At 35.3% G+C, this 12,686-nt stretch overlaps 2 protein-coding genes across 3 annotated transcripts; one reads left to right on the top strand and one right to left on the bottom strand.

The window, feature by feature from the left end:
* Positions 1–373: 373 nt before the first annotated feature.
* On the bottom strand, positions 374–1,948 carry LOC120625731 (NAD(P)H-hydrate epimerase). Of its 2 annotated transcripts, none has more exons than XM_039892902.1 (4): positions 1,789–1,948; positions 1,500–1,717; positions 815–1,138; positions 374–665 (listed from the first exon to the last, which is right to left on the bottom strand). In XM_039892902.1, exons 2-4 carry the CDS (start codon positions 1,682–1,684, stop codon positions 437–439), a joined length of 738 nt encoding a protein of 245 aa, XP_039748836.1. In that variant the 5' UTR covers positions 1,685–1,717; positions 1,789–1,948; the 3' UTR covers positions 374–436. The 2 variants fall into 2 exon arrangements, with proteins under 2 accessions (XP_039748836.1, XP_039748835.1); XM_039892901.1 differs by having other exon boundaries at positions 1,814–1,948.
* A 235-nt stretch (positions 1,949–2,183) lies between these two features.
* On the top strand, positions 2,184–11,681 carry LOC120625872 (transmembrane protein 115). Its single transcript, XM_039893122.1, has 4 exons — positions 2,184–2,706; positions 4,393–4,588; positions 5,622–5,798; positions 10,062–11,681. Exons 1-4 carry the CDS (start codon positions 2,196–2,198, stop codon positions 10,291–10,293), a joined length of 1,116 nt encoding a protein of 371 aa, XP_039749056.1. The 5' UTR covers positions 2,184–2,195; the 3' UTR covers positions 10,294–11,681.
* The last annotated feature ends 1,005 nt before the right edge of the window (positions 11,682–12,686 follow it).

Below are 12,686 nucleotides of genomic sequence, written 5' to 3'. Positions count from 1 at the left end.
ACATTAGAAACGCGTTTAAGAGTCTGAATTCTAGTGTTTTTAAGCCCCTAAGTGAACAGTAACAAAATTAATTCAAAACAATAATCAAAATGTATGAATAATTAAGTATTCAATTATTAATGTTGTACTACAATAATTTCTTTTTTCCTTACAAATTACTTCGAATAGCAAAGGTTTAAAGAGGAAAGAAGCAAGTCTAAATAACTCCTGCCAACAAACGAAATAATATAACGTATTGCACTCCGTAAAGGTATTAAGTAATTCACATTCTCATTTTCCTCTGATTCAAATTTTCATATTCAATTATTATAATATTAAAGAAACAAAGAAGAGATAAGAAATTATTAAAATAAAACCAAAAACCCTGTACCTATTTAATATTATTTTTATTTATTCCATAATATAACAAAAAAATCCATAAATTTCATTTAATCCGTTATAATTCCACCACTTGGTCTTGTGCTGGGTAAGATGGCAATGTTAAATTATATTTCTCTACAATGCCAGGAGGCAAGAACCTACCACCCAGGAAATGCTTCACATTTATTAGAATCTCAGGTTTTGCACATAGCTTTGGTGCTGATAGTGAAATAAGGAGTGCAGGTTTAAGGGAGTTCTCTGAATCCGGACCTTTTTCCACATGCCATCCACTAGGGATGTCTACACTAAAAATAAAATATATTATTAATAGTAAGTACTATATGAATTTAACTTTATATTAAAAGTCATTATCATGTTATGTTATAAATGCACAGAGACAACTGTTGTTCCAAATTAACTGAATTACATAAAAAAATTAGGTTTCCTTTCTCACCTACAAACGGGCAATCCTGAATAGATTAATGCATCCAAAGCAGGCTTCAATGCTTCTCTGACTGGGTGTTTAAAACTAAAGCCAAACAGTGCATCCACTAAAAGCTTGTACTCATTTTTAAGTTCTTCTGGTTGTGGCAAGTCATTAAGAATATTCACACCAAATCTTTCACATTGTGAAAGCAGGTTTTCGTACAGAACATTTGGTGTTCTCTTTGGATAATATACTGCAACTGTGTAACCAAATAGAGTCATATGTCTAGCGGCCACTAATCCATCTCCTCCATTATTGCCTGGCCCACAAATAATCAGCGCAGAACGATGACTGAAAATATTATATACATCAAATCTTTCAATCAATTTCACTAAAAATGCTAATTATTTAAGTGTTTACATAACAATAATAATTATTAGTACATCCAAAAACAAAATGTGCAATTGTTCCATGCATTTTTATAACCCTGTACGGGTGGAATACTGGGAAGGTAGTGCAATGAACTTTTTTAAGTTTTTACTTTAACTGCTACTAAACATAAAAACAATGTGGACCAATGAACTAAATTAAAGTTCCTGTTAGTCCTATATAGTCTCATGTTAAAAATGGTTGATTTTTAAAATATAAAATAATAAAACAGTTGAAGAAATGTTGTGCTATTTATACAAAAATAAACAAATTTAGATCTCACGTTGAAGCAGGGAAAACACGAGCAACTGCAGTAGCTACACTCAGCCCTGCCAACTCCATGAGTTGATCAACACTAAACTTGTATTCATTGAATAAATCTTGATCTAAAGCTGCAGCATTTTCTTGAGTGAGATAGTTCACCCTTTTTTCTGTACTATAGGTGCATTGACTCCCACTGCATGCCATGACGTTATAACTGCAAATATTGGCTAACCGCAACTGTAAATAAAATATATATTATATATTTTCTCAGCAAAAGGTGATAAATAATGACATGCAAATAAATGTACCTATATCGATTAATAAATAGATTACCACTATCGCACTTCCGAGGAACCTGTGAAATAACATTTACACTTATTTATTAATCATAGGATTGAATCATTTATCAGGTCAAATTGTTGGATGCAAACTTGTAAAATGCAAAACACACGAATGTCATGTTCACAGTTCGTGTAGGTCAAGGTGAAAGTCAAAATCAGCTGTATTTGACATTGTCTCGATTTCGACTCACTATAAATTAATTAAAAATTAAATTAATACATGTTAAATATTAGTTATGTACATTGTTTAAAAAAAATATTAAAAACTTTGCCGATTGTCAAGATGAAGATGACCTAATCATAACCTAATTTCTAAACGCAGCTAATTTTTAAGTGACATTGACAATTACTCAACTGTGACATCCGTCATAAAAATGGCTGCGCTTCGAGTGTTTAGTCGTAATATACCGTATTTACGACAACAATTTTCAGCTTTACTAGGGAACACATCGCCCACAGTGAAATTCATTTGTGTCGTAGTTGTTATAGGGTATGTTTTGTCATTTTCGCAAGATGTGGTGGACGTGCTCAGTGTTACACCAGGATATTTGCTACCCCCTTCATTTCAATTGTGGTCTACTTTCACGTTCTGGTTTCTCGAGATACATTTGTGGGAGGTGATTATTGATATCGTGACGGTTGGTTTGTGTGGAAAGTTGATAGAGCCGTTATGGGGTCAAATGGAAATGATGAAGTTCTTTTTCCTAACGAACATTGGTGTTGCGTTTCTAACGACGTTTTATTACTTAGTGATATATGCTTGGACCCAGGATACCAGTCTACTGTTCGACATACACGTTCACGGCCTGGCCGGTTATCTGGCCGCTGTAAGTGTAGCCGTCAAACAGATTATGCCAGATCATCTGTTAATCAAAACACCATTGGGTATGATAGCTTTTTATTAATTACTAAGCTCCGTACATGGATTCGTGCGCCTGTTCTATTTAATTCTACTGTATTCTTATTCATGTATTCCCTTGGAGTGTAGATACAAAAGTTGTTATATGAAAGAAAAACAAATCTATGGACAACTGTAGGTTTCGGGATAAAAAATATCCTGTTTATTATTCTAAAACCTATACCATAACATGAAACACATACACATAATTTTCATTTCACAAATACGAAATTTTATTAAAATTTGTTATGTTAATTTAGTATCTTACAGTCACAAGAAAACTTATTCATATTTTTGAAAATATACTAATTACCAAACTGGTACTGTACACCAGTGGTTGGCTAATTCACCCTTAAGTGTAGATGAGTGTCACATTTGGGATATGGATGCAAACCATATCACAAATGGGTTTACCCTTACCTTTTCAAGGATTCAATTTAACATTGCATTAGAATTTTTCATCGGAACACTGTAAAGCATTAATAATAATAAGCCTTTATTAAGATTTAAAGTTTTCTCAAAATTAACATATAATACACAATCAATCTGGTTCCAAATCAGTGTGCTGTAGACACTATATGCAGGCCAAACCTCTTTCATTCTTTCCAATCTTTTGAAGTTCTGAACCAAGACAATCCTGCTATTTTTATATACCAACAATGCATTAATTTGTGATCAACCTGCATTAAATAATATTAGCTATTAATTTTAAAATTTTTATTCACACTGCAAAATATTCTTATCTGTAACAGTAATTGATGAGTTGGGATTATTTTTCCTTCTTGTGACCTTCAATTCATGTTTAAGTGTGTATAAGGTCTTTATTAGTACTTGTTTGTATGTGTGATCTATTCTATGAAGTTCACTAAATTGAAATAATTTTTTTGTTGTTCACTGCTGAGTAATATCAAGTCACATTTATGCACCATAATATTTTGCACTAGTGTTCCTGTTATGTGTGCTTTGAACTACAGCAATTAAGTTACACGTTTCCCATTGGTGTCACACACACATTACGCACTTGGCCAGTGTGGTAATACAGTGGGTTGGCAATAGCATGATAATGATGGAAATGTAAAATAACTGCCAGAAAATCAAAAATAAAAGTCAAAATGTGGCTAGATATTGAAGACATGAGCGCCTGCGGTTGCGTAACCGCATAAAGGCTTATGTTAAGTAGTCAATGCAGACAGGCTGATTAATAGATTTCTCAATATATTAGTATTTTTGCTAAGAAGTTTTCAATGCCAGGCCACAAATGGTAGATTATGTTTGTAATTAGCTGTCTATCACTCTTGTGTTGGAGCAGTGTAAAGAGTAAAAACACTGTAATAAATGTAAACAAAGTACATGGGCAAGAGCTAGTATTACACAAAGAACCAGTACTATAGTTTGAGCGTAAGTGCTAGTCACCTCAGGCAGTATTGTGACATATTGCCTGAGGTGACTAGGACTTTTGCGTGGACTATAGTACTGTGATTTTTTTTATGAAGACAGCCTGTACCTAGTTGGCTGTGCCTTATAATCATTTTCTCTTTTGGGCACTTTATTTTTCTTGCCTGTTTATTATCTAACTTTTGCAGATTTATAAAATATTGTATAGAAGCAGGCGTTACTTTGTGGAGTTCCATGATAAGATTAATTTTCATGATAGATCTATAAACTGTTTTCAGGTAAATTAACAAATAGATCTCTCCCACTTCTGATACTCATCGCAGCAATCCTACTCTGGGCTGTAGGTGCATTAGAAGGAACATATCCTTGCATGTGGGGCAGTGGAACTCTGCTGTCATGGATATATTTAAGGTTTTGGCAACGACACAGCAGTGGCACTAGAGGGGACATGGCAGACAATTTTAGTTTTGATAAGTAAGTATAAATGTTAAACAGTTGCTACAAAAGGTAAACTGATAAACACATTGATCCCACTTCTGATGTTTATAGCAGCCAATATTGTGGGTATGGTACATTTTATAGGTATTTCATATTTTAATATCAAATTATGACTTTAAAAGCAACAGGTACAAAGGGTAAACTAATAAATGCAGTGATCTCACTTTCAGCAATAGGATATTGGATGAAAAGTTGTGTTTGTGTTAATTTCTTGTAACACTTGCTATGTAACCTCTTAAGGATGTCGTTTTTTAATCAAAGCTAGCTTGGTATTCAAAACAAATAACAACTATCGCCAAATGTACTATATTCTATTTTAGTAGTAGTAAAACTTTCCGTGACAGAGCTTTTCCGGGGAAGTACTAAGCAGCATTGTTGCGATGCTGTGTTTCGGTATGAAGGACTTGGTTGCCGGTGTAATTATTGGCAACTAAAGCTTAACTCCTACGCCTGAAATTGATAAACACAGGGCGGCATGTTGCAGGACGTCTGCTTATAGGCGTTGGTTTTCCACATTCCTTCGTCGGTTAATTATTCATCATCATCTAAACCCATAACCTGTAGTGGGACAGGGCAGGGGTCTCCTCCCACAATGAGATGGGGTTAAGGCTGTACTCCACCACGCTGAAGCAAGTGATACTTAAATTGCTTATAACGTACATAAATTAGCTCGAACTGGGCCCAAAGTGAAGACGAATGCCTTACCACTGGGCTATCAGTCTTCAATATATTCATTTTAACTTTACTCAATAGATATTTTTTTAATATGACTAGATTTATTATAGAATTTCTCTATCATTTATTCTTTTTTTTTTTTTTTTTTTTGTTTTTTTTGTTTTTTTTGTTTTTTTTTTTATAAATTCTTAACAATGCTTAAAATAAAATAAAAAACACTATTAAAAATTTATAACAAAAAAACCTCCACCCTCCGCTTGCAGGGCTTTTTAACGCAACCGTAGCTATTATTATATATTATTACCATAAACAAAAAAAAAATATTTGTTTGCAGTTTCTTTCCAACTGTCCTTCAGCCGCTAGTGAGGGGCATTTTGGGCCCCGTGCACCGTTGCTGCGTGCGCATCGGTATGTGTAGCCCGAGCCCGCGCAGAGTGCACCTGGCGCTAAGCCCTCGTGGCGTCACCATCTCCATGCCGGGCGTAGAGCCACAGGACATGGAGCGACGACGGTAAATATAAGTTTTCTTTAACTACCTTTAGTGAATTGTATTTTTTTTTTCGTCTGTTACTGTTTATTTTGCAATCTCCGTAATTACTTTTTTTTTCTTCTAGTTTCTTTCTTAGTCTAGCGGCTAGCATGTACGAATGACGAGGCAGGGGTAGTTTAGGAATTTATAATTTTGGAATATCTCAGGTCTGGTCTGGTGGGAGGCGTTTGCCCTGGCTAGTTAGTCCCCACCGACAACGTGCTGCTAAGCGAGCTTCCGCTACGATGTCGCGTAGAAACCGATTAGCTACGGGGATTTTTTTGCTAATCCCGTTGGGACCTTTTTTTTCTGGGGTTAAAATCCTATGTTACTTTCCATCCTTGCAACTAACATAAGCTGCCAAAAATCAAGTTAATTGGTTTCTTAGTTGGGGTGTGAAGGAAGGACAAACGAACTAAAAAACAAATACAGTATAGCATCTATATATATATTGGATAGGATTTGTGATTTCAGTAGACATATACACGACAGATGAGCCCCCATCCTTCTTATCTATGAGAGAGGTCTGTATTATGTTTAGACTTTTAGAGTGTCTGTGACAGACCTATCTTTTAAAAGAAAAAACAATTTGTTAAAAAAAAATACGATTTCTATAATGTTGTTTTTTTAGCAAAAAGTAAATAATTTTTTGTCAAAATAAAGCTATATGCCACAAATAGGTTAAAGTCGCAATTACTACCAACTTCGATAGAAAATTCCTATATTGGGGTGCTGGTATCCCAATATATTTAATACATCTGCGTTACCTTTACGAGGGTAGGTACAGACGATATGTGATGTTATTTCTTGTGATGTGTTACTGAATAAACAATGCATATTTCTGCGGTAATAACAATCGCGGTTAATTTTCTATGATTTTCTGAATTTTTTTTTAAGTCTGTCTCCGAAACTCCTCGTAAGTTGTATATTTCAGAAATTTTAATGTGACTGTTTCGGAATAAACCCCTTTCGAAAAAAGCGAATTTTGCAAATCCGTCTATAAATGACGAAGTTATGCCTTAACATAAATAAAAAAAAACTATCTTAAAAACGGAGGAGGTCATTTTTGAAGGAATTCGGTTAAAAATAGGAAGAGGAAATGAACCGAAATAATACTTCAAAGACTTTAGAGAACACATTATGTACTGTCTTTCAGACTTATCTGTGAAACCGAAAACCGAATAGTTTTGGAGTAAACCAATGTAATTGTTTTTACTGAAAGAAATCAGAATGCAAAATCATCACATGCAAAATTAAAATGGAGTGACTCCTGTCACTTTATTAGGTACGCGTTGCGTAGCATAGGTACTATGCACGTGTCGGTCTTTTATCTTTAATAGGTTTGTCATATACACTTAGAATGTTTTTAATTCGGTTGTTGTTGTGATTTAATATTTTTACAGGGTGATTCCTTGTATAATATACTTATGAATCCTTCAATATTATTTCGTAATTCTATTCCATGTCGTATAAAAGTATTAAGCTACCATTTCTCCGGAGGAAATTAGGAAATTAGGCTATGTAACTCTAGCTGAGCTAATCTAGCTAAATGATAGAGCTAATCTAGCTCTATCATTTAGCTTAATGGAAAGGTATTTGCAAAATGTCTTATGACGTGAATTCAAAAGAAATTATTACAATACGAGTCAGTTTACGCACATTCTCGATATCTGATAAACAACGTTAATTGATTGTTTCATTCGAAGTCTTATCAAAATTTACTGCATGCGGTAAAATTATAGTAAAACTTATCAATATTTATGAGTAGTTTCCCAATAGGTGAACATATAACTGCGTTTTCATAAAAGAAATTTCTTGATTAGATTGTAAGAAAACAAGATATACAACGTGTACCGGAATTACGAAATACTGTTGAAGGATGCATAAGTATATGTCATAAGGAATCGCCCTGTAAAAATATTAAATAAAAATAAGCATGTTTATTTTTGCATACAACTTAATTCAAAACATTCTAAGTGGTTACTTATGACAGCCCTATTGTAGATAAATGACCGACACATGCAGAGTACCTACGCTACGCGACGTGACAGGAGCCACTTAATTTTACTTTTGCATGTGATGTTAGGGCTGTATCTGAAAATTGAAAACTATGGCAATGGTTTACTTAAAAACTATTAGCATTTCGGTTTCAGAGACGGTAAATAATGTACCTCTAAAGCGTCTGAAGTGTTTCCGGTTTTCATTTACACGTTTTATAAAAATCGCTCGCATTTTTCGGCGTTTCCGTACCGTTTTAGGCGGCCGTAGATACAACTTCTGGAAAGTAAGATCTGTAGATAAGAAACAAACACTCATGAAATGAAGATACTCCTTCGCTTACAATATTAAAGATTAAAATTTCCGACAAAAATAATCCCTACAGCGTTCATATTGGTAATTGGTTATTTAACAGCCCGTATAACATCACATAACACTCATATTATAAAGACAAAAGTCTGTGTGTAAGTCTGTTGGATCTCCATTACGCCGCAACTACTGTACCAATATAACTTAAATTTGGAATGGATATAGTTTATACACTGTATTAACACATTCGCAACCTTCTAACCCGGCAAAATTCTTGGGTTCCTCGCGATTTGTTAAACTAAGATCACGCCGACTAAAAACAAATTACGGGTAGTTAGTACCTATATAGATCTTTTCACCTTGCACCTCGGGTTGCAGCGAGTATAGATCGAATATCAAGGAAGTTTGTTGGAAAAGTATAGCTAAACTAATAATAATTGCAAGTATAAACGTTGTTAAATTCGCAGGTCGATCGTCACGTTTTATTGCTTTATGAGACCTAGGAATAAATTCTGCGAGTTTGTTACGCACATAATCAACGCATCAACTAAGATAAAGCAGCCCATTGAAATAAGTTTTTTTTTAATCTAATTAAAATCTTATCTCCTCGTCGGTGTATTTATTTTTGACATTGACATTAATTTTATGTCGTAACAAGCCTGAAATAAATGATTATTAAAAATAGTAATCATCTCTATCATTTATTCTTTTTTTTTTAAATTATTAACAAAGCTTAAAAATAAATTAAAAAACACTAAAAAATTTATAAAAAAAAAAAAAAACTTCCACCATCCGCTTGCGGGGCTTTTGAATGCCCAAGCAACCGGTGGTCAGGGCTCCAGAGTGAGGAACCTCCTCACAATACGCGCCGTTTCAAGGACTACTGCCTGACTACTTCTGTATCCAACCCTTGATCCAACAACCAAGCGAAAGCTTCTTAAGATGTTGGTCGAAGCTTTTCGCGAGAAGACCATTGACTGAAACGACGATCGGAACAACAACGGTCGACTCAACATTCCACATGGCGGTAATCTCGTGAGCAAGGTCCAAGTATTTAGATACTTTTTCCTTTTCAGCTTTCACCAGATTATCGTCATGTGGAATAGTAATGTCAACAATCATTGCACGGCGCACTGATCGATCGACTAGCACTATATAAGGTCTATTAGCTGTAATATACCTGTCAGTGATAATCCCAGTAGAGCAATGCACTGCTATTTTCAAGAACTGACGCCGGGTCGTACCTATAGTAAGGCATCTCAAAATCGATAAGGCCAAACCGAAGAGCAAGTTGTTGATGAACTATCCTACTTGATTATGTCTCGTGAATAGGCAAATAAATGATTATTATTATTATTGTTACTGGTATAAGTTATATACCAGTAAAGGGGTTACGTAATATTACCTGTTGCTCACGACTTCGTCCGCGTTTATGTCGGTTTTTCAATGATATCGCGGGAACCGTTGCTTTCTATAATGCATTATTAAGTTTCCAGCTCAAGTATGCAAGCTATTTAAAAAAAAAGACGCCACAATTGATTTAGATGTGAAGCCATTGCAAAGGCTAAAATTTTAATACCCCGGGAAGGTTGTCGTAGTGTGTCGGGAATATTAAGGCTTTATCCATCGCTGGGCTTCATATGTGCCAAACTCCACAAGGACCGGTACATTGGTTGATCCGAAAAAATGTAACAAACAAACAAACACGAACTTTTGCATTTATACTATTAGCATGGATGCGAAAGTGTTTTTTTTGGTTTGTCCATCTTTCTTTCTACAAAATTAATAACGAATTACGGAACGAAATTGAAAAGTTATTCAGTTTATTTCCATCCGTTACAAAACACGGATGAAAAGTTTCCCAGTTCCTTTCCAACTTTTAAACTAAACTTCCGCTAAGTTCCGCTTGCTCATATCCAAAACTTAACTTTGTTACAGCCAAATAGCTCTCAAGGCACTCAGCGAGAGATTATCCAAGACTTCAGAGCAGACACGCCAAAAGAACCTATCCACCAAAGTCAACATGGATGCAGTCAGAAAGATGCAGTCCTCGAACGTGATACCGCAGTTCCCGGCGGAGGGCGAGCCCATTGAACCCACTGCCCCTGTGGAGGCGACCCTGGTGGATATAACCGCTGAGCCGCCTCCCCCTATCACAAAAACTTCATGATCGTAGAGAGACTGGTTAGATAAGTTTTACGAACCACCCGAACGCGTGCGAAATTCCGATCGGTAAAGTTCTCACAATGTTACTTGAGCTTGCTGAAGTATTGTTCGCGCTTGTACCGTGTACACATGCCGCCTTTAGACCATTGTATCCCTTAAGAACTGCGTGCAACTCGTGACTTACTTAACTCCGTCCATCTTTGATCACTTGTAGTGTATCACAGAGTAAGGAATCATTTAGGGGTCCGATGAAGCTGTCTACGCAGAGCAATCGTGCGGTAAGCGTACCCGTACTCTGTCTTTAAGAAAAATGCAATAATTCGGGTATTTTATAGCTACATATCTGCAATCAACAGAATGACGGGTCTTTTATAGGTACATTGTTGTCTCAAACAGTTCTAGCAAAACAATACTGTGTAGTTTTTGCTAGATAGCAAACTATATAAATCAAAACAATATATGATATCCAGGGTGTGGTTTTTGATTTACTTTTCAAGATCGACATAACTTTTGTTATGGAAAGGTCAGTCATTATGTAAAACCGAATTAAACCTAGTTACTGCAGTTTTCTTGAGGAGGGCACTGTAAGTAGTAAGGTTCCTACCATAGATTATATAATATAAAGTCGTGACGATGTCGGCATTTACCATTAGATCAAAGGCGTCGAACCACTGATCTCGTCTTTATACTATGGTATTGCTGATAAGATGTCGAAACTTCGAACGACTGCTGTTTCCAAATTCAAATGAATGGATAGAGGGCGTGCCTAGTCTATGGTCTCTGAGGAAAAAAATCCGATAGGAATATTAATCGCTAATACCGATAAAATCTTGGCGGCTTTGCGATAATGCAAAATGTGTTTAGAATAAAGATTTCAGATTGCGATAATTCCGGTCGAAATTTCGCACAGGTTTGGGTTATTTTTATCCGCGGTGTAGGAGTCTGGTGTTTAGGACATATTCCAATAATGTTTAAAAATAAAATTGATTTGACTCAAAACACATGTCGTGGCGTGGCGTGTCAAAAGTATGCCAGGCTTTGTGTTTGTGTTATCAGCAATTAAGTCAGACTGATAAGCTAAGATTAAGATTTGTGTTCAACATAATTCGGGTATATAGAGTATTTTTTCCTGTATAACGGCGACTTAGTTAATGTATCCTATTCATTGTTAAAGAAAAAAATAAAATATTTTAAAGAAGAAATATTAGATATTTAGTAACACCCTACTGCGAGTGCGAGCCACGCGGCGCGGCGGCGGTATGTATTATTGTTCCTGTAATACTTCTAGGAAAAAAAATAACTCCTATATAACTTGACGTTTATATTAATTAATTTTTACTTCTTTGTTTAAATTTTTTAAATAATTGTTTTATATAACCTAAAATAAACTATTTAAAAGTAAATAAAATCTTTAGGATCACCGGAAGACTCGATAACCCTTTTCGATAATTCTTTGAAAAGGGCTCTTGCCTCCTGACCGCACGGTCCCAAAGTCTCTACTCCATAAGGCACAAAAATTAAGCTGCTATCCAGGTTTTCATATTTACGCCTCTTGGCCTGCTCGGCCTCTTTGTTTAGTGTAATTTTAAACAATATGCTTTAGATTAGATAGATTAAAAGGCTACCAAAAGATAAAAAGCTGCAGTGTATTTATTATTATTATTAATTCAATTGACAGTTAATGTATGAGGAAAACTTGACGTCAAAAACTGCATTTCATCCCAAAGATTAATAGCTTTTCCCAAACTGTAGACCAGTGGCGTGCATAGAGGGTATGCACAGGGTATGCAGATTATATGAAATGAAAAAAATCTCCAGTACGAGTTATGAAATTTAAGGAAGATTCGTAATGATTTTTTTTTCTTTTTTATCATCTGCCCGCAAGTAGCGTGCATAGAGGGTATGCACAGGGTATGCAGATGATATAAAATGAAGAAAATCTCCAGTACGAGTTATTAAAAACTTTAGGATAGGCATTGTAAGAGTTATGAAAAGCCTACCCTTAAGTATTTATAAATCTAACTGGAGATTTTCATCATTTTATATCATCTGCATACCCTGTGCATACCATCTATGCACGCCACTGCTGCCCGCTTAGTGTATACCATTTGCATACCCTATATGCACGCCACTGCTGTAGTCATAATTAGCTCGTGGCATCTCTGAACTCCTGGTGGCATCGATTTTGTTGATCGATGGGAAGATGAAAATATATGAGTGATACAAAACCTATATTTTGAGACACGCGGCGTGATTGGCGACCGTAACCTACGCCGCCTGTTTCGGAAACGCTTTAAATCTTTAGATAAACATTAGCTGATGTTTCACATTTTCTTGTTTCAATTAATAATTTAAATATTCAGTATTGGAGCTTCCTTGAGTTAAAAATATTACTGA

This window comes from Pararge aegeria, chromosome 8 (assembly GCF_905163445.1).
Source record: "Pararge aegeria chromosome 8, ilParAegt1.1, whole genome shotgun sequence".
Taxonomy (NCBI): domain Eukaryota; kingdom Metazoa; phylum Arthropoda; class Insecta; order Lepidoptera; family Nymphalidae; genus Pararge; species Pararge aegeria.
The sequence above is the reverse complement of the archived record's forward strand: the minus strand, read 5'-3'. Positions and strand labels throughout refer to the sequence as shown.